Source organism: Moschus berezovskii, chromosome 22 (assembly GCF_049115385.1).
Source record: "Moschus berezovskii isolate FMDL1 chromosome 22, NW_MosBer_1.0, whole genome shotgun sequence".
Taxonomy (NCBI): domain Eukaryota; kingdom Metazoa; phylum Chordata; class Mammalia; order Artiodactyla; family Moschidae; genus Moschus; species Moschus berezovskii.
Genome location: NC_142481.1, coordinates 53,761,370 through 53,784,270, shown reverse-complemented (window position 1 = coordinate 53,784,270; position 22,901 = coordinate 53,761,370). Strand labels below are relative to the sequence as shown.

Here is a 22,901-nt window from a genome sequence, read left to right as displayed (position 1 = left end):
TCCCGGTAAACACGGAAATAAAAATTGTGTCCTTGTCTCACCTAAATGTCTCCCCACACACACTCCCATCAACAGGAAATGCCACCCTCACTGAAGCTCCTGGTTTAGAGGGAAAGTGGCAGAGTGAATGTGGTCTGTGACATTTTATGGTGGGCAGGGCACCACGTTAATAATGTCTATAGTAGATTTCCTTAATGTCTTCTGATGTTAGTCTACCCAGCAGCAGAGGAGGTAGACACCAGCAGCCCGTTTGCATGATCACCTAGAAAGGGCCTCAGCAGGGCTGCTTGTTGGTGGGATAGCCTGCCGTGTGTGGGACTGTCCCAGGCATGGCCATGTATCTGGCATCACTTCCCCCTGCCCAGAAAATGGTAATAGAGCCAATGAGTCTTGAGGACAAATGAAAATGCCCCCACAGGCTTTCCAGTGCCCTCAGGGGAGGCAGGGCCCTGCAGGTTAACCCCTCATGGCTCAGCCTCCCGAATCCTTTTCCCTGCATGACATTCTAGTAGAATAAGATGCACCCACTGAAGCCCGCAGGTGTGCTGGAGTTTGGGGTTACAGGCTACAGGTGGGAAGGCTTTTAATGTAGCATTATCAAGGAATCTTACTCAAAGAGATCTCACACCCAGAGACCCAGATCTCTGAGACTCATGCAATTGCTATGGTTATTTCTCAGTCTAAAACCCTCAACAACTCCCATATCTAACTTGGTGTCTGTATGTTTCATACTCTTTTTCTGAAAGAGGGCCCAAGTTGCATAAAACTTCTTAGTCCACGGAACCTGAATCCATCCCCGAGTGTCCGCACAGCCCGGGGGCTGTCAGAGGGCCTCCATGCAAAAGCGCCCGCCCTTTGTGGCAGACCCACATGCTAAGCCCCCCTCTCTTCCTTCCAGCCTCTGGACTATGAGATTTCTGCCTTTCACACCCTGCTGATCAAAGTGGAAAACGAGGACCCTCTGGTGCCTGACGTCTCCTACGGCCCCAGCTCCACGGCCACTGTCCACATCACTGTCCTGGACGTCAACGAGAGTCCAGTTTTCTACCCGGACCCCATGATGGTGACCAAGCAGGAGAACATCTCCGTGGGCAGCGTGCTGCTGACAGTGAATGCCACGGACCCCGACTCCCTGCAGCGTCAGACCATCAGGTGGGTGAGCGTCTCCATGGCCAGAGGTGGGAGGCGGGCCGGAGCGGCTCTTCCTTCCGGTTACCATTGACTTACATACGCTACATACACTGCTTAATGAGCTGGCTGAGCAGGAAGTTTGTGTCGTGATGAAGAGTTGGCGGCCACTGGCACCAGGGGACCAGGCTGACTACACGGGGAAGCTGGCCCTATACCTGGTTCCTGGCTACAGAGCAGCCCAGGAGGAGAGGGACTCCAGGGCTGTGTTCCCACAAGTTCCTAGGGCTCTTCCGGTGCCAAGTACAGTGTGGAAGGAGCTGCCACCCAGGGCCCCTCGCGTCTCAGACGCTTAACCTGCTCTATCAGTGACCACAGCTTCATGAGAAAGGCTTGGCCAACTCCATGTACAGTTAAGGGTATTAGGAATTCAGAGAGGTTCAGTAACTTGCTCAAGGATGCCCAGCTTAGTAGCAGAAGAGACAGGATGGAAACATTGGGGTTCAATATGCAAAGTCGGTGCTCTCAGCCAAGTTCTCTGGACTCTGAACTCTTAAGGGGAAGGAGTAGATGTTACCTGGTACTTAGAAATGGACCATCGAGGTTGAGTTAGCTCAGTCGGTAAAGAATCTCCCCGCAATGCAGGAGACTCAGGTTCGATTCCTGGGTCGGGAAGATCCTCTGGAGAAGGAAATGGCAACCCACTCCAGGATTCTTGTCTGGAGAATGCCATGAACAGAGAAGCCTGGAGGGCTACAGTCCATGGGATCGCAAGAGTTGGACACGACTTAGCAACTAAACTACCACCATCAGGGTTAAGTTTTCCATTGATGTTTAGCAAGCCAAAAGAAAAAGTTTCAAATGAACCTTTTCATTCTTGAAGCTCTGTCCAGTACTTCAAAAGCAGGGATTTTCATAATGAGATTTAATTAAGTGAGCATTATCTGCGGTGCATCTCGTGCTGGTGGAGACGAGATGCCCTCCCTTGCGGCGTTTCACAGTAAACACATTGGCATGCAGGTCCAAACATGCGCTCGTCTCTGCAAAAGGGAGCTATTAATCTTCCTCCTCCAGAACATAATCTTCTCATAGGAGATACCGATAACCATGTATTAGACACACTTCAAATAAACATGTGTCTTATTTTCCTGATTTGAAACAGCTGGAAACATGCCACCATCTCCATGTTGGCCACAGGACCGTGGAGCAGGCTGGCAGAAGCTATTTTCCAACCCAAACGGGGGTTTATTTTCTCCAACAAAACTTTCTGAAATTCCAGATGAACTAGATACAAGCACAAAATAATGCCAAATCCTGTAATAATGTGAATCTGAAATAGCCATTCTTTTTTTTTCCTCTTCTCCTTTTATTTCCCCTTTTTCTGTATAGAGTTTGACAAAGGAAACACAAAATTTAAACATCAAAGAGAAAGATCAGGAAATCTGTAACTTAACACACCGTAAGGTAGTTGTACAAATTTGGGATGTCTCTGGAGGTGCTTAACTGTCAGTTTGCACTTCTACAACAGGAGGTAGAAGAGGTGACCCCAGGGTGGGTAGGAAATGCACTGAAATGGGGTTGATGTTGCTAAGCCTGGGATACTGCCTTTGCTGGGTAACACGGGGTGCTGGCAGGCATGACGATGCTACTGCGATGAGGAGGGGCTGAAGCAGGTGTCCGGGATCTGGGAGTAGATGCCCCACTAAGGTGGGACGGACGGGGAAGAGGCGGGTCTGTCGGGGTTCTTTGTTTAAGACCAGCTCCAGCTGACGCGGGCAAAAGGGGAATTTGTTGGAAGATCCTAAGGACAGTTTACAGACCTTTCCCCCACTGGTAACCACTAGTTTTTTTCTCTGTATCCATGAGTCTGTTTCTGTTTCTTATAGGCACTCCTTTGTTTTCTTTTTTAGATTCTATGTATAAGTGGTAACAGAGCATTTGTCTTTCACGGCCTTATTTCTCTAGGTCCATCCACATTGTTGCAAATAGCAGGATTTCATTCTTTTTATGCCTGAGTAATATTCCACACGACTGAGCGACTGAACTGAACTGAACTGAATATTCCACATGTATCTGTGTGTGTATATATATATATATATATACACCACATTTTCTTTATTTGTTCATCTCTTGATGGGCACTTAGGTTACTTCCATACCTTGGCTACTGTAAATAATGCTGCTATGAACATTGGGGAGAATGATGTAGCTTTTCAAATTTGTGGGGGTTTTTGTTTTTGTTTTTTTTTAATATATGCCCATGTGTGAAGTTGCTGGATAGTGGTTCTATTTTTTTTTCCCCGCGGGACCTCCACGCTGTTCTCAATAGTGGCTGCACCAGTTCATATTCCTCACCAACAGTGTACAAAAGTTCCCTTTTCTCCACATCCTCTCCAGCATGTGTTACTCGTGGTCTTTTTGATGATGGTCATTTTGATGGGTGTGAGATACTATCTCATTTTGGCTTTTATTTGCATTCCTCTGATGATCAGTGATGTTGAGGAGTTTATAGAATTGGAGAAGATGCTTGGACCGAGGCTGAGATAGCACAGGAACTAGGGCATTGTTTTACCTCTAGGTAATGGGACCTGACAGGCTGGCACTGCAGGATCTCACAGGGAGAGTGACCCACCTCCAGCCACTGTCCACTCTTGTGTCACTTGGCTCACAGTTCATATGTCGGGGCAAGTCTGCTTTGCCTGAGCTGGAGCCATACATCCCCAACTCAGGGCCCCTTGGCAGTCAAAGAGGTGATGTTCCCAGATGTGGCTGCACCTGCCCCCACCACAGGCAGCTGACTGAGAAGCAGGAAGGAAACCCATCTGGCAAATGGGGTGTGCTGGAGTATGGCAAGAGGCCATGGCCAGCAGCCCCAGCAGACCGAGTCGGGAGACATGATTCCCACCTGGAGAGGAGCAGGTGACTGGCGAGGGACTCCAAGGCCAGGATTTGAGCTTGGAGAACAGACCAGCAACTGGAACCAGAATCCAGTGGTTCCCCATTCTATCTCCCATGAAGCACTAGAGGCACCCACTGTGAGAAAAGGAGATCAGAGAAAGCAATATTGTAACTTACTAGATGGGAGACTTGTGGTAAAAAGCAGGAACAGAGAAAGCTCTGAAGAGCTTCCAGTTTCCACAGTACAGCTGGTCGTCACAGGTGTGAAGTGACCCTTAGTCACAAGTGGCAAGGACCCATCTCAGACTGACTTTTTCCAGGAGTGCCTGTGCTGGCCCACAGCATCGAAAATGAGGACAAGGGCATTCAGCCTGAGAATTCCAGGGCTCAGAATTTATTCTTTCCCCACCTCTTGACTGCTCTTAACCTGGTTTGGCTTCATCCTCAGCTGTCTCTGTGTGGCTGTAGAGGGTCAAGGCCACCAATAGCAATGCCAGTCCTCAGTCCTACCAGAAAAAAAAAAATCCTCCCCAAACAAAAGTATTTGCCAGAGGGCCAGGTGTGGGTCTCACTGAACCAACTCGCGCACACACCTGACAGACAGAACGGCAAGATGGCGAGAGGTCCCCGGGGCTAGTCCTGATGCGTGAGCCCACTGGGAACCCAGCATCCAACCACAAGTACCTGGGAGGTGGCTTCCCACAGGAATGCCAAAGGCCCTTCCCAGAAGATGGGAATGATTCTGAGTCATCAGGGGCCACAGAGAGCCACTGCGATCTAGTTCAATGTCATGGTCCCCTCGGGAAATATAACTGAGGTGTTCCTGTGGCTGTCTGGCTAAGAACTGTAGCACTTACACATGGGTCTGGCTGAGCAGTGTCTGGACAAGTCCCTTTCCCAGCAGTGAGAGCAAAGTAAATGTGTGTGTGTGAGACACACATTTCCCTCTCTGGTCTGACTCTTTGGACACATTCCTTCCTGCTGAGATCCAGAGCTGCCTGGAAGTGACCCTTTCTCAGCCTGGCACTGACTGGACCTCCCTCTGCCCTTCCCTCTCCCCCCGACCCGCCCTTCCTCTCCTGGCCCTGGTTCTGAGCTCCATCAAAGCAGGCATAACATCCCTGACAGGTTGAGCTGTTGTCACAGGAACTCTTCGGGAAGAAAAGGCTCATTAATTATTTGCAGCCTTTGATCCTGTACACAAGAAGTCACGTCCCTGAGGGGCCGTGTGTGCAAAGGCTGAGCAGGGCTGAGGGGAGGGGCCATGCTGGGACACGGTTTTCTAATCATCCGCACTCAGCTCCCCAGAATTCTCAGAAAGACATGATGACCTTGTGTCTGTGGTGGTGGTAGTGGTGTTTTCTTAACGATTCCTCGGGGAGCAGGCGTTGGAAGAGGGAGGAACTTTACACTGGGAACTCCTATTTTTATCTCAAGGGGAGCTCTGAGTTCAACTGACAAAGTCACACGTACTCCAAGGGTCTTGCTTCCCAGCAGTAGCTCCGCCCTGGCTCTGCACTCCTGCGTGCTATCTGGGCATCCCTGTGCGCGTGTGTGTGTGGCTCTGTGTGTGTCCACGTGTCAGTCTCGGTGCCGATCACCCCTGGCCCGTGTGTCTCTTCCTTGTCTCCCTCTGTCTCCCCTGCCTGTCTTCCTCCCCATCACTGTCTCTGTCTGCGTCTCCCTGTCCCTCTAGGGCCGTCTTTCTCTCTCGTCTCATGGCCACCTCGTCTGTCTTTTCCGTTCCTTCCTTCCCCCCATCATTCCTCTCTCTCCTCTCTTCTCTTTTCTCCTCCTCTGTCCCTCTTCTCCTGCCTCCTCCCTCTATCACCTCCTCCCCCGTTCCTCCTCTTCTTTCTCTGTCTCTCCCTCCCCGCCTGTCCAAGACTGCCCATGCCTCAGCTCCAATAACCCCCTCTCATCTCAGATGACCAGCCAGGCACTCAAGGCATCTTAGCACAGTGAGAGGCCCGGCACACCCGGCCAGGGGCCTGACAGCCTGATTCAACTCCTGCCCCCACCGTGACAGGTCTCCTCCCTGAGGGCAGGCGGGCTCCCTCCCTTGCCAAGACAGGAAAACTCCTCCCTACCCCCAACCCCCACAAAACTTTGGGCCTCACTCTGACTCACCCTGTCCTGTCTTCTGGGACGGAAAACACGTCTTGGACACAGTAGTTCTGCTGCTGCCACTGGATGCCCTCTTTTATCTCACGAGGGAATGTTAAAACCAGTGAAAGGCGCCTTGATCTCTGAGAAGCCTGTAACTCTAAAGACAGGAGGTGACCAGGCATCAGAGTGAATATTCTCACTAAAAAGCCTGAGTTATTAAAGCTTGTTTAAAAGCCCGTCGCATTGTGCTCTTAGCCAAATCCAAACGGACAGCGGTGTGCTATGACAGATGAAATTCTTCTTCTTAACGACTTGTATCTTCTTATCCTTATTATAAAGTTACGATAGTTCATGGAGGAAACTTTTGAAAAGGCAGTTGGGAATAAAGAATCTAATTTTTAAAATCTGTGATAGTCCCACCCAAGGAAATCCCTTTTTAACAGCTTGGATATATCTCTAGTCACATGTTGGAGTACTTTTTATTTTCAAAATTGGCTCCCATCACCCACTTTCCTTTGAAACCTGCCATTTTTACTTCCCAATATGTGGTGAATAGCTTTCCATGTCAAGAAATAGCCACTATTTTTAGTCACTGAATAGTATGTATTCTACTACTCCATTACCCAAACATGCTCATTTATTTATTCACTCCCTTGTTGTTGGCTATTTAGACTGTTTCCAGTCATATGCAATTATTTTTGTAAAAGGTCAGTGGACATGCTTGTCGTTAAATTGTTTAATGCATCATTAATTTTCTGAAGAACTTTCTGAAAATGCTGTGCAAAAGTGTTGATGTTGCTAATGTTTTTGGTCATATAAAGAATTCTATTTTTACCTAGGCAATCATATTTCTATTTTCCCTTATGACTTGAATTGATGGTTAGAAAGTTTCTCTGCTCCAAGGTTATGTGAACATTGACATGTTGTAAAATAGAGCTGGTTCCCATAGCCCAGCCTCTCAACGCGCAGAGGCAAAGAGACTGGCTTCAGCTTTCAGGACAGAATCTGCCTCCATAAACACCATACAGGGATCCGGCACTTCTCGAGGACATTTTAGTGTCTCCAGTGAGCAATGGACCCATGCACCTAAACTTGTTGGCTAATTATTGTCAGAAATAGCAGCTCAATGATAATTATGCTAAAATGGAAATGACTATATTTCCCCAACATCCTGCAACAGTGAGATGAGAAGCAGGGACCAGTCTCACCATGGCATCAAATCTGTTGCTTTGGTTGCTCTAGGGATATGGCCAGCAGCTCCATCATTTTGAGTGGTCCGAGAGGACTTATTTCATTCTCTGAATGATCAGGGGATTTCTATTGAGGCAGCCAAGTAGCAATTCCTATTCCAAACATTTTTTAGACAGAACTCATCTTCTCTCTCTGGTCTGTAGTAAACAACCTTATAGCAGAGACTTCTGCCACACACTGAACATGTAAGATGTGAGCTGAGGAAAAATATTGTCCTTGCCCAAGTGAAATTACCCTTTGCTGCTCAGCATTTCTGGGAAAAAGGATCATTCATCCTGGGAGCCCCACAAGTGTTTGTCCAGCAGCACTGTATCTGTGAGGATTAAGTTTGGCTGACTATAAAAGGAAAATTGAAAACGAAGGTGGTTCAGAAAAGATAGAAATTGTTTTCTTTTTTCCTTGTATAAAATAAGTATAAAGCAGCTACGGCAGTCCAGGGCAGGGATGGCAGTTCTAAAAGCTGACAAGGGCCCCAGCTCCTTCTTGCTCACCATTCAATCACCTCTAAGCTGGCAATCTCTGCCTCATGGACTATGTTAGTTGCTGGTGCTCCAGCCTTCATATCTGTATTTCAGACAGTAGTTTGGGAGAGAGGGAATACAGAAGGGAGTCTCCTATATTTTAGGCAGTCTTCCTGAAAGTCAAACACTTTTCTATTTGAATCTGATTGGTCAAAATTAGTCGCATGGCCACAACCTAGGTGCAAGAAATACTAGGAAGTGTGGTCATTTTTAGGTGGGTAGCAACCAGCTTTTAAAAGTGGAGTTCTTTACTAAGAAAGGAAAAACTAACGGATATTGTAAGGCAACTAGAAGTTTCTTCCATGAACACCTTTGGGTATTGAAACTACAGGATGAATTTTACAAGATGAATACATGCCATGAAATTAGATTTTACACAATCAAAATAATAGATAATTGTGTTGCCAAAGACAACTGCTTGAAAAAAAGCACAAGCGTTATAGTTTTCCATTCATTCCTTTACTGAATTCATTTACTGCTATTTGTTTAGGGCCTACTATGGGCCTTACACTGCTGGATGCTGTTTTCACTTGTGAAAGGAATGGTCTCTGCCTCCAGCCTCCAGGGAGCTTATAGTCAAAAGAGCAAGAGCGATACCCCAGAAAAAAAAGGAAGAGGGAAGGAAAAAGGGAGAGAGAGACAAAGGAAGGAAGGAGAGAAAGAAGTTCTCTCCTTGGAAAGTAGGGACCAGTGGTCCCCGGATGGGAAGAAAGAGCCAAGCAACAAAACTATTTCTTTCCAAGCATCATTGTAGTCTCACTGGTCAACAGATTCCTAAATCCCCCAGAAATGCCACCATCCCTATGCCTTTGAGCTAGTCTCTGCCTCCTGGGAATGGGGTACCAGACTAAACTAGGCAAAGATTGCCAGGACCCCAGATGCATATTTTGCATGACTAAGATGCCTGACACTTTTATAAAAGTTTACCAAAAGCACTGAGGGCAGTCTTACTTAACTCTCACAACCACCCTGTGAATGGGAAATGATGAGTCTACCTCTTTTATGAGGAAAACATATCCTCTCTGAGCCTAGGTTTATGGGAAGAAAACATACAACTGAGGTGAACTACTGGGGCCTATCCCACCACCACCTCGCCCATGTCTGTTTGTCTTTCTGAGGTTTAGGCATCCCCCTGCAGGTGAGTCCCTTACTTTCAGACTGCACTGCCACTGGCTTTCTGAAAGTCTAGTATAACATTTATCACGCTTCACTGTTACACTGTTATTTTCCACTAACCCTCGGCCTCTGTGAGGGTAACGATCGTGTTCATCTCCATCCCTAATAAACCATAAGGGCTTCATCAGTACCGTTTAGTTAATTAAGCACTCAGGCCCAGCACCAAGGCCTTCAAACTTTTGCCCTTGACAAAAATGTCAAGGACACAAACACATAATCTGCCATCGCCAAAGTTTGAAAAGAAAACAGCAAACTGAAGTTAATAGAGACTGAGTGTCCAGAGCACCATGACTTTAGCCATGTTGAGTTTATTATTTGAAAAAATGTCATTACATTTCCAAGGGCTTCCCCAGTGGCTCAGTGGTGAAGAATCCGCCTGCAGTACAGAAGACTCGCGTTCCACCCCCGGGTTGGTAAGATCCCCTGGAGGAAGAAACGGCAGCCCTCTCCAGCATTCTTGCCTGGAAAATCTCATAGACAGAGGAACCTGGCAGGCTATAGTCCATGGGGGTCACAAAAAGTTGGACACAGTTGAAGCGACTGAGTACACACACACACACTTTACATTTGCAAATTATTTGTAGATCCCACTGTAAGGATGTCTGGGTCAGCACTAGAAAAATCATAGAGGATTATTAGAGAAATATTCCCATAGCCAAATTATTCCAAAAGCAAAAGTATAAAAATTATCTCAAAAATTATGCATTTGCGATGTGGTCCATTTCAGTCTGTTTGGTGTGACTTGGAAGGAGCCACCATGGACAGAGAAAATTCTTAGAGGCCCAAAGGTCCTCTTCTATTATCTTATTGGAGTGTAGTTGATTTTGGAATAGGAAATTCCCATGGACAGAGGAGCCTGGCAAGCTACAGCCCATGGGGTCACAAAGAGTCAGACAGGACTCAGCAACTGGGCACACACGTACATAGTTGATTTACAGTTTTGTGCTAACCTCTGCTCTATAGCAGTGTGACTCAGTATACATATACACATGCATTCTTTTTCATATGGTTCCCTGTGCTCTACAGTCGGTCCTTCTTGTTGGCCCTTTCTATATGTAATAGTTTGCATCTGCTAATCCCAAAACTCTCAGTCCATCCCTCCTCCACCGTACCTCCCCCTTGGCAACCACAGGTCTGTTCTCCATGTGAGTCTGTTTTTGTTTTGTAGGTAGATTCATTTGTGCCATATTTTAGATTCTGCATATAAGTCTTGCCATAGAGTATTTGTCTTTCTCTTTCTGACTTACTTTACCAACTATGATCATCTCTAGGTTCATCCATGTTGCTACAAATGACATCATTCCGTGCTTTTTATGGCTGCATAGTATTCCATTGCTCACGTGTACCACATCTTCTTTACCCCCTCATCTGTCAGTGGACTTTTAGGCTGTTTCCATGTCTCGGCTATTGTGAATAGTGCTGCTGTGAACACAAGGGTGGGTACATCGTTTTGAATTATAGTTTTGTTTGTATGCCCAGGGGCACGATTGCTGGATCATTTGACCACTCTATCTTTAGTTTTTTGAGGAACCTCCTTACTGTTTTCCATAACACCTGTACCAACTGAAGGTTGTAAAACAGCCCAGCACTGGGCCTGGCCTATGGACGTGCTTGGTAAACAACTACAGTGTGGTTTGCCAGCAGCTGGGGTGGAGTGTCTATGCAAGCATTTGTGCATAAGCAGACATGGTTTATTGTTTATGGATTACTATTATTTTTCGTCTTCAAGTATTGTCTAATGTCTCCTAACCATGGACATATTTGCATGTGGCTTTGTTTTAAACCAACCCCAGGGGCAGGGAGGGGGATGGCCTGAGCAGGACTGATCAGCCTCCCACTGGGCTTCCCAGGTCCATAGAGTTAGCTAAGGAGCCAAGTCCATCAGCCGCCTCTTCTTCCAAAACCATGAGCCAGATTGAGCCCATTCTTTAAACATAGAATATCGGAATCAGATCCGAATTAGATCCTCATCTCTCTGAAAACCACTGCCTACTTAGTCCTGATTTCTTTGAGTCTTTTTAAGTCATTTCCCATTCCTTCCTTCTCTACACTTGGAGGCTTTTAAGCTCCGAGTAGATTCATTCATGGTGTCAAACTGGTACAGAAGGCAACACGCAGTGATGAAAATTCAGTCCGAAAAGATTTGTTAAAATGCCCAGTTTCAGTTTTTGCTGGTCTTCTCTGACTCGTCAAGTCTTTTTCTTTAATGCCTCATTTAATCTAATATTGAGGCCCATTCAAAGGAAATCACACCAAAAAATGATAGGAAGTTGAGCAAAAATCATCAGCTGGTTATGTGGCATTTTGTTCTGTATCTTCCAAGACCTTTGGAAGCAGATGGCAAAAATCAGTTCCCTTGGAAATTAGGATTTTGTCATCACTATCAGTTCTCAGGAACACAGAGGTTCAAAATTTATAGTAGCTCGCCACTTATTGGGAGGAGAAAAGAGGGTTGTAACTCCTTTTGAAAAAAAAAAAAACGGATTTCAAAACCAGATTTAAGAGTTTAATTTGGGGGTGATCCCACCTTTTAAATTTTAATCAGAAGTTAAAGGCCAAATAATAACATTTCTACCTAGGGAAATGAAAAGAGCCTCCATCCCCTAAAATATATTATTAACACTTCATCTTAATTAAATGTGTTTCGGACACGACTGAGCGACTGAACTGAACTGATCTCAATAACAGGATTTGGGGTGAGGTCATTTCTGTTAGTTCTTTTTTTTTTCTTTTTTTGGTGAGGTATTTCTTTCTTGAGTCAACACAGATCTTAAAATGTAACTGAATTGTTTACAGTGGCACCTTTGTAATTTTTAATTAAAGTGATGTCCTTCCATTGGAAGATTGTGGTGGCAATATGTTTTATTGCCTATTCTGCTGTAGAATTTTTAATTATTTATGAAATATATAGCTTACTCTTATTTTTAACAGTCAGATTTTCTGTTATGAAGATGGCAATGGGTTACAAGATCTAATAAATTAAACAACTAAATCTTTGAGGATTTAACAGTTTCAGTGGCTAAAAATAGAATTCTGGCCTTTATAATGACCCAGAGATGGAAGACTTTCATTATTAATCTCAATTAGAGGTGCTCGATTTGGTTACTATGAAACATTCGACCATTTGGAAAAAGAGTTGAAAGGGTATTTTACAATTTACCCACCTTTTTAACATCCATCTATGTATTATTTTAAACTGGCCATGGGCCAGACTTTCATTATTGAAAGCATGGTTTCAAACTGGTTACATTTTAATATAATTATAATAGTCACTGTTGGCAGCCTAAGAAATTAATTTTTAAAACCAATAAAGAAAATATTGACAAATGTTCATATTGTTTCTTGCTCAATGTTTTCTAAACTGTTAAATCTGCTTAGCTAGTTTTTTTTTCTTTTCTTTTTTTTTTTTTTTTTTGTAATAAAGGCATTTGAATTAGATGAGGGTTGCTACAGAAGCTACCAATACAGCATTGATTGAGAAAGCCACATACTTCAGGATTGCTACAGACGTCAGTCAGGGAAGATAGCCGATTTATTTTATTATCTCAGTTTTCTGTCAATCACCAGCCAAGGAACACACCTCAGGCACTCATGAATGGCTTATCACAGCATTAGCACTAACTCAAGTAATGAAACCGCAGACAGTGAGTCTTGAACTAATTCAAGAAGCGCACTTCATCTCTGCTCCCGTTTGCTCTCCAAATGAATCCTGAAGCTCTGTTTTCAAGTGCTGAGATACTCAACTACAATTCTCTTGATATGTTTAATTTGGAGGTTTCCCTGTGTAGTCTAACCATATGGACAAGAATCTCAGGATACAACCAGGCTTCATGTCACCAACTTTAACAACCTCAAATCCTTGTGTGGGGATTGCACACGTGCAGTGGGGCCTCTAGATTTGGATGAGGGCTGGGATGGAATAAGCCAGCTCTTTAATCGTTACATATTTTATTCATTCCACAAGCGCTTAATGAGCACCTACAATATGCCAGGCCCTTTTCTTGGCACTGGGGATATAGCAGCAGGTGAAACAGTTGAAAATATCTGTCATGATGTAGATTATATTCCTGTAGGGGAAAGAGAAAACAATCAAGAAGATAAATTTTAAAATAAATAACATGTAGCAAAGAAAAAAATAATAAAGCAGAGAAAGCAGTAGGGTCTGACATCTCAGGAAAGAGCTGAAAGAACTGAAGGGTGAGCCATGAAGATCTGGGGAAGAGCGATCCAAGCAGGGGAGATGACAGATGCAGAGGCCATGAGGCTGGGCGTGCAGGGTGTGTGATGTGGGGGGAGGTCAGTGTGCCTGTGCAGAGGGATCGGGGCGGTGGAGCAGAGGCCAGAGTTGTGCGCGGGTAAAACATTCACTCTAGATCAAACACTGATGGGAAGTTAAAGGTTGTAATGGTTTTAGAAGAGAGTCTGTGGGAAGGGAGAGAGCAGAGGACCACTGGGGAGGGCACTGCAGTGATCCAGGTCAGGGAGGTTAGACTTGGCAGTAGCAGTGAAAGCCATGAGAAGCAGGCAGATACTGGAAACGTTCAGAAGGTGATGGTGTTACCCAATGCAAGTCCATGTGCCCAACACACAGCGAGGCCAAACAAACCCAAACGCAAAATGTCTGGAGCAGAGAAAGCTTTATTGCAGAGCCACCCAAGGAAAATAGGCGGTTCCTGCTCATAAAACCCCTGAACTCCCTGAAGGGTTTCTGCAAAGCATTTTTCAGGGCCAGGAGAGGGAGGGATGTCCCAGGGTGTGTGATCAGCTCCTGTACAGTTCTCTGATTGCTGGGTGGGTTTCAGTCCTGGGGGCTACCTGCTCATGATCGAGTAGTTTCTTCCATTTGGTAGTAGTTTTAGCATCTGAAAAACTCAGGAAATAAGCATCATATACTGTTATCTAAGTACTTCAGGAAGAAGCAAAAGCAGAAACTCCAGAGAAGGGGTTACAACCCTGAGCCTTTGAGATCCCCAAAGAGGTGAGCAAAGGTGGGAAAGAAAGAGGGCCCCGCAGGGTGAAGCCCTTGGATGTTCTGCTATTCTGAGGAGTGGCCCTGCCTGGCGTGCTGTGCGCAAGGCCGCTGCCTGAGAGTCACGGAGCTGGCATTGTTACATACAGCTTGCACCCTTAGCTGGCTGTCAGACCTTGGAGGGGCAGACCCAGAGTCTGCCAGGCACTGCTTCCCTGGGCTCCAGGGTGGTGTGGACACTCACAGCCAAGGGCAGGTCGGTCCTAGGTCGGCCTGGCTCTGTCTGTCTCCTTCTCTTCTGTCGTCAGCACCTTGTAATTCCTCCTGTGGTCCCCTTTCCTAACACGTTCAGTCTATATCAACCTTTCTTGTGGCTACGCTGGTGTGCTCACGCTTACAACAGAGCAGCTGGCATTTGCTGTGTCCCAGACACTGTTCTCCACGCCTTATATGTACAGCCACTTCTGATTTCCCAACAACCCTGTAAGAAAGGTGCGACCATCACCCAACTTCACAACTGAGGCCACCAAGGCTCAGGGAGATTGGAGAACTGGCCCAAGATCACAGGGATTCGCACACAGGAAAATAAATTGCAAGACAGAGCTCTCACCTCTCCACACTCTGTCTCCCAAACCAATACACAGAAGAAGCTCAGGCCTCGATGTGCGATTGCAGACAGACCCGAGAATGTTCCTCTACCAGCTTTCTGCTTTTCAGAGTACGACTGCACGTTCCGTCTCCCATTCTCACTTGATAGCCTTCAAATCTCTGACACATCTTTCTGCTGAATGCCACAGCAAAGCCCACTGCTGCCCAGCTGCCTGTGAGGGCCACGGGGAGGTGGTCTGGGCAGAGCTCCCTGGACCAGAGGCTGCAGAAAAGCCCTCGGGCAGGCAGATGTCTCAGCACACTCTCCTCCTCACGAGGAGCCTCTTCCCACCGTCGTCGGGCAGGGACGGCTCCACCTGCTGAACAGGCATCTGCTACACGACTGACGAAGCCGCCATTTTCCCAGGCTGCCCCCACCTCTGGGCATCTTTCCTTTTAACTCAGTTCCATGTGCTCCCACATGTTTGCTTGTCTCAGGGAGAACAAACGCTCCATCATAAAATCCTTTCCTAACGCTGCCAAATTTATTAGAAGAGACCAGAAAACGTCAGCTTTGAAGGGGGTATTTTCTCAGAGGACGTGAAGGAAACAGCTCATGACTTTGCATTCCATCAGAGACTCTGTCTTGCCTCCAGGAGCTGCCCCAGTGGGCTGTACTGGGAGGAGAAAGGCCCCCGGTCTCACATGGCCTCGCACAGAGAAGTAGCAGAGCCCAGGGCCCTGGTGGCCCCCGCCACCTGCCAAGTGCCAGACTTCCTGAGCACAAACCCCCACTCATCCATTCTCCAGGTGTGTAACCCTGGGCAGACATTCGATTTCTCTGTGCCCGTTTCCCCACTAGTAAAATGGGACCAATAACATCTCAGTTAGGCTCATGTGAAGGAGAAACTGATGGTCCAGGTTAAGCACTTCACCTACACCATGCCCAGCACATAGGACCCCCTTAACTGACCAGTCATCATTCTCAGCAAAGAACAAAGCACGTCACCATTTTTTGAAGGTGGCTGTCTGAGAAGGACAGCAGTGTTTTTCTACAATCTGTGGCATTCAGGCGTTCAGGACCCACAGGAGAGCAAGTCTCTGGAGACACTTATCAGGGAAGTGACTTAATGGAGGTTAGTCACAACTCCAAGTTGATGGCAGGCTTCCATCTCTGCTCCTCCCAGAGCCCCTACCGGTGGTCTATAAGCTGCCCCAGGTATCACACTGCTAAAACCCCATTTGTGCCATTTCTAAAACCACCATTCCTAGGAAAATGGAATGGAGCAGAAAAAAAAATTTTAAATAATACATTTTGTCACCTGCCCTTCGCTTCCCCACAGGCAAGAACTCAGAGATGACAGGGCACATGCATGTACAGTGAACCATCATCAAAGACTATAAAGATTCTCACAACTGGTTTTTGAAGGCTTGCAGCTTGAGTCTTTGGTGGACAGGTGTGCTTGATTTTGCAATCTTTCTAGAGTGTACATATAACATAGTCATATTTTCTACTAGTAAAACTGTTGCTGGTTTGGGCATCATGATTGAATTTATCAGTATTTTAAGACACCCTGAAAATCACATGATGCTGGGCAAATAACACCATGATTTGCAGGGACTCTATCACCCAGACAAGTTTCAGATCTGGTTGAATGTTTGAAGAGAGATGAAGCAAGCAGTCCATTACCTCAGAGCGGAAAAAGAGAGCACAGTTCAGCACCTCTCATTATTTCTAGTCCCATATCTGTCAGGATCCATGAGTGCAAGCAACAGAACCAGCGTCAGCTACATGAAGTGGAATAAAATAAGAATTTACTAGACTGAGATAGGCGATCACAGACTGGATAAGTTGGGAAAACATGAGTGACCACCGAGTAAGACTCAAGAGGGAAGACAATGTGAACCATTCCAAAGGGATCAGCCTGGTTCTCATGTTACACTTCCTGTGTCTGAACCTGAACTCTACCACCCACCCCTACATTGCTTACTGCACGTATGTGGGGCCTACTGGAGCTAAGTTGCACATCTCTTGTCACTCCTACCGCATCCGGGCAAGGTTGGGATTGGGGCTGCCTCCCATCACCAACACTGCACAGAATAGGAGCTCATCCAAAAGGGGTCCTGGGATCCTGTGTGGAACGATGAAGGGTGACAAACAGCCAGAAATGTCAACATCCACTAGAAACCCTTTCTGCAGATGGGAATTTCCCACAACGCAGGTGGCCACAGCTCTCCCTGGGAGCACCCTGTGAGGATGGGTGCCTGTTGTCTGAGGGACCAGCATCCACACGTTCAGTCACTCCACTGAGAGCTGTCTCAGAACGAGCACATGGGGCTTACGGGCCAGAGGCAGGTCAGTCTTCATGGGGCACCGAGGGTTGAGAAGGACACAGAGCCCGAGGTGTGGTGGTGGAGGAGGAAAGCGAGGCTCTGGGCTGACTCTCAGGGCCAGAGAGGGAGCACCACCCCAAGACCTCCCACTGGGGATGGGGAGGTGAGCCAGGCACTCTCCTCGGTGCACAGAAATCTCAGTCATCAAAATAGATAATCTTTTTTTTAAATTTTTTATTGGAGAATAATTGCTTTGCACCATTGTGCTGGTTTCTGCCATACAGCAACATGTGTCAGCCACAGGTACACATATGTCCCATCCCTCCTGAACCTCCCTCCCACCTCCCACCCCATCCCACCTCTCCAGGTTGTCACAGAGCCCTGGGTTGAGGTGTGGAATCTAGGGAGATGGTACTGATGAACCTGTCTGCAGGACAGCGATGGAGACGCAGACATAGCAGACCTGTGGACACAGGGCGGGAAGGAGAGGGTGGACAAAGTGAGCGAATAGCATGTGTAAAACAGATAGTGGGAATTTGCCATTTGATGCAATGGTTTTTTAAAATCAAAGCTAATGCAATAATTCATGATAAAAATACCAAATTTTTAAGTAAAGTAGGATTAGAGTGACTGAGTTTTCCTTTTGTGTCCAGCTCTGGTATGACTCAGCACAGCACTATGAAAGCCACTTTTCTACCTTGGGCCCATTTCTTCTGAAAACTTAAGGGGTGGGATCAGAAATGCTTAATGATCCCGTGGCCCTGCAACAGGACTGAAAGTATGTTCAGCTAAAAGCAAGGCAGCACAGAGGACCCTCTGTTCCCTGAGCCTGAATCATGGCGGACCAGACAAAGGGAGACGCCATTTCTGCAAAAGTTAGAAATGCAAGGTGAACATAACCCCTCACCTGTGGAATCTATAGGGCTGGGCTCAAAAGAAAAGAAATCTGTGGATTTAAAAATAAATAAATAAACTAGACTGGAAAATAATTATATTTAAAATGGTTAGAGGAAAAAATTGGAACCATGAATAAAAAAATAGAGCATACAGAAATAGAAAAGGCAAATGCAAAAAGTAAGAAAAGTAAATGTAACATCTAGAAATCTCACCACTTTGCTGGTCACCGTGAAGTGGGCGTGGTTATCTCCATTCCATAGCTGAGAAACCAAAATATGCTGAGGGTCGGGGAGTTTGTCAGTGGAAGGGATGGAATTTAAACTCAGATATATTTATCCCAAAGGATATTTTAACAAGAAAATCTTTCTTTTATTAATATTTTGTAAGAGGAGAAACTGCAATTTAAAAAACAAAAAACAACCCTGTATCCAGTAGAATGTTCAACTTTCTTTAAAATTCCCATAAAATTTCTCCAGAATCCTGTTCCAGGTGGGATCTTTATTTCATTGACTAAGCTTTAGGGTCAGTGTTCAGAGAATGCTTCATCTCTGTATTATCTGTGTCTGGGGCATCTTTTAAAAACTGTAGATGGGAGTACCAGGGGATCCAGTAGAAAGAGATCATGGAAAGATAAAATCCTTGCCGGTATCCATCTGAATCTCCTTCATGGAATGCCCACAAGTGAACTGTTCCCTGGGACTGGAAATCTCTGGGCAAGTGATTACTATTTGATTTTTTTACCCTTCGTGTCTAAAAATCAAACATCTCTAGCTCAAAGATGGAATATTTCACAAATACTTAAAACATAGATTGTCTAGTTAACGTAGAAGCATAGATAGAAACACATCGACTGTCTTAGCAGGTCCTTCTCCAATTAGATCTTCAATCCGTGCATTTCTTGCAACTCCACTGCACAAACTTGGTCTAAGGCACGCTGTCATTTCCCGGGGCGACAGTAATTGCCCCTCTGGCCCCCTCATCGCTTCCTGCATCATTATAACACTCTCTCCATGCAGCAGCCTCCCAGTCGGCCCTGCCCTTCTCTCTCTCTCCTTCTGGCTGTCTCTGCTCCACCATGGTCTTCCGCCAGCACCTTCCCTACTCAGGAACACTATGGAAATTGCTCTCTCTGCCCTGAGCTGCAGTTCCTCCTCATGATTCACACATTCTGTATTTGTGGGTTCATCTACACACAAGCAGCTACTTGTAACCAAAAAGTACTCGGGGTGTTTTCTCAGTTATTTGCAGATGGGCACAGAACAGTGAAAAATGTGCCAGTCAACACACACATCCCGAGCTGAGGTCTGAGAAGTGATGCTCCGGCTTGTTGTTTCTGCTCAGGCTGTAAACACGTTCGCGTCTCACGGTCTGTGAGCTGCCGAGTTACTCACATTTCTGAGCTTCCTGTTGGTGATTTCACGCTTTGAAATGGTTCCCCAGCATAGGGCTGACATGCTAACTGCTGTTCCTGGGGCTTGTGGAGAAAAGTCATGCATGAGATGAGCTTCTTTCAGGCATGAGTTGTAGTACTATCAGCCATGAGTTAAATGTAATGAATCAACTGTATGTGTGTGATGTGTCTTTAAACATAAATACACATAAAGCAAGACAAGGTTGTGTATTGCTTGACTGGTGAAAACATGACCAGACACTCATAGGAACCTAATCTGCGTGCAGTTCAGTATTGGCTAATCAGTGCTGGAGATGATGTGATAACTCTGTAACTAGGGTTGACCTGCCTGCCTGCCTGCCTGCATGTTCCCTACCTGTCTCCCTTCCCCAGACTCCTCGCCCTTCCTCTCAGTTTCTTGAACAGAGCCTGGTACGTAGCGGGCATTCAGTACAGTTTTGTTTACTTCATGAATAGATTCAAATAAACAATTTTCGAAGCATATTTTATAACCAGGCTTTTAAACTTCAGTGACTCCTGTTCAGAGTATTAATATTTAATACCTTTTGCAAAGTCTGAAAATAGATTTCCATCAGGGTCTGACTTTAATAAGCAGTGTGGATAAATGCTCATTAAACTTCCATATTTGATTATTACGTGATGCTCTTCCTTGGTTTGAGCCTCCCCTTTGGGCTTGAGAGGATGGAAGATGTTCCCCTCTCTGCACTCTCTCCTGGTGTCCCTGGCTGAGCAGCTTGGCCCTGCCGGGTCACCTGGGGAGATGGCATCACCTGGGTGTTCAGATGCTACTGACTTGGAAAGCTGAGGAGGGCTGTGAGCACCTGTGTTTCAACTCCTCCTGGGGAGAGGGAGCCTTCCCTTGAAGGTCCAGTCTCTTTCCCATTCAGCCACAAAGGCAGCACCAGGAAGACCTCTACCCCCAGCTGAGCCACCTGGCTCGGAGCCCTGAGAGCTGCACTTGACAGCAAGTAAAGCCAGCAAGTCCTGAACTTGTTGCTTTAGTCACAGCTGCTTGCTCTGAATAGTCTGTTAGAACAGGAATAAGCAAACTTTCTCCACGAAGATTCAGATGATAAGCAATGTAAACTTCACAGCTTCACGGTCTGTCTCAACTACTCATCTCTGCTGTCGTAATGCAGATCCAATGGATGTGGCTGTGTTCCAGTAAAACTTTATTTACACAAGCAGGCAGAGGGCCAGATTTGGTCTCTGCAGTTTGCCAACCCCTGCAGTACAGCCCTTCCTCTATGGAGGTATCGATTTGTTTATTTTCTGCTCTGAACCGTGAGCTCTTTAAGGAAGGCCTGACTCACACTCACTGTGTTCATCTCAACCTCTGGCACAGAACCTGCCCCCACAGCAAGCCATCAGCCAACAGATGTGTGACTTGTAAGACATGGCCCCCCAAAACACCAGTGTTGTCAAACATGCCAAGCAGATGAGAGGTGCTCTAAGCCCCAGTGACAGCCCGTCGGTCCTCATCCTGCCTTCTGTTGTCAGTACTCAGAATAGCAGCAGTTTTTTTTTATGACAACAAGTGAAAATAATATTCCTATATTCATTCAACAAACAGCGAGTGTGGGGGCCGCATCCTGGTGTCACTGGAATCCAGCTGCCCGTGAGACTTCAATAAGCTTGTAGTGAATCCTGATTCCGTGCCCTGAAGCATCTTCCCCAAGACTCAGGAAAATCCCAGGGTTAGGGAAGGAGGCCCTGCATTTCCAGAAGTCCCCTCTGGCTTCAGGTGTCCAATGCTGACAAGTTAGTTCTGCTTCTTGTCTCCCACCCTGTACCTGTTTCCTTAGTCCTGTACCTGTTACATTGTTACTCAGTCCGGCCTCAGCACATGCACGCATACATGCATGCTCGCACACGCAAACGTGCACACACACACACACACACACTGGCCATCAGCATCAGCACGTGGCACACGTGACCCACTTAGTTGAGGATGCTGGAGGAGGATGCAGTTACGTCAGATTACTTCGGGTTGAGCCCTGGAGAGCCCTCACCTGCACATTCTCCTCGCTGCCCCGTCCCTCTGTATCTGTCCCAGGGCAGTGCATCCTCCCAGAGGACCCCAATCTTAGCACCTCCTCTGCTCGCTCCAGTTCCCCCTCCTCCCCAGCTCATTTTCATACCAGCTTTGCAGAGGCATAGAATGTGCTAAGCTCTGCCATAATGGATGCACCCATGAAACTATCACCCTGATCAAGACAGTCCACAAACCCAGCACCCCAAAACCTGCCCCCCTTGTAGGCCTCCCTCCTGTCCTTCCCTTTCTGCACCCCTCTGGCCCGCTTTCTGTCCCTGGGCGTTAGTGTGAACTGGGTATCTAGCGTCCATACTCTTTTCTGTCTGGCATCCTTCACTCAGCACGTCTCTTGGCGGGGAGGAGGGTCATTTGTGCCCCTGTTCTGTCTGCCAGGCTCTTCTGTCCATGGAATTCTCCAGGCCAGAGTGTGGCAACCAAAGGCTGAACTCAAAGTTAAACAAACAAACAAACAAAATGTACAGAGCTTGGAGAGAGAGGACAGGAGTGGTATTTTAAGTCTCCATCCCCTACTGTATTCAGACTCCAGTTTTTAAACTTTGCTTGTTTATTCCATAATTGAAATCAGCCTTCAGCTCCATGCTACTTTCATCTTCTGTTGACCAAATATGTTACATTAAGTTAAAAATCTCACTATAAGAACTTTGAAGGCTCCCTGACGTTATGGTGGGATTTTGTTTCCTTTTCTTTATGTTACCACCTTCCCCTGAAACCCCATCCCACACTCCACATATGAACTGGGAGGAAGGCAGCCTTCTTCTTTATAAACTGCTACTTAATCCTCTACAAATTAAGTGGGTAGCCGTTCCCTCCTCCAGGGGATCTTCCCAACCCAGGAATCAAACCCAGATCTTCCACACTGCAGGTGGATTCTTTACTATGTGAGCCACCAGCAAAGCCCATTCTGTCTGTAGAATAATTCAATTCTTTCCAGCCACCATTCCCCATGAGCTTTAGGCTCAACCCTAACAGATGGACACATGTTCAGAAGAACAAAAGAGCCCCACTCTCTTTGGAAGACCTTGGTTGTTTTAAATAGCACATTTATACCCCTGTACCTATTCTTTCATTCTTCATTTGGCTCAACAACTGTTTAAGAAACAACCTACTATATGCTGTTGGGGACATAGCGGGAATCAGGCAAACAGGACCTTCCTTTTGGGGGTCAGAATAAGTAAGAAAACTAGCAGCAGAATGACTCCAAATATAAAAGGTGTGATAAAGAACACGGAAAACACCTCACACGTTGTCTGAAATAATGTATTTCTAGGGCGTGGAATAAGAGCTGGGGGTTGGAGTTTGGGGCTAAGGAAGAGTATTCATCTCTGTCCTTTGTTTATAGGTTTTTAAAATGTAATCTCATATTTCCTTTTTTAAGTTACTTAAATGCTATTTAGTGAGCAATATATGCTCATTGTAGAAAAGTTAACAGAGAAGAATGAATAAGCAAATTGAAAGTCATCTTTAATCCCACCACACAGATATGGCCACCATTATATTTTGCTGTGCTAATTCCACAGCGGAGAGACAAAGGAACATGTTTTGTTTCATTTTGTGTAATTAACCA

The 22,901-nt window shown here is 46.1% G+C and overlaps 1 protein-coding gene across 1 annotated transcript in view; it reads left to right on the top strand.

Annotated features, from left to right (window-relative positions):
• Nucleotides 1-22,901, top strand: part of CDH13 (cadherin 13) — a 1,084,595-nt gene that overhangs the window by 984,809 nt on the left and 76,885 nt on the right. The window contains exon 10 of the mRNA XM_055413053.2: nt 899-1,152. Coding sequence (XP_055269028.2) covers nt 899-1,152 — 254 coding nt within the window. The remainder of the gene's footprint in view (nt 1-898; nt 1,153-22,901) is intronic.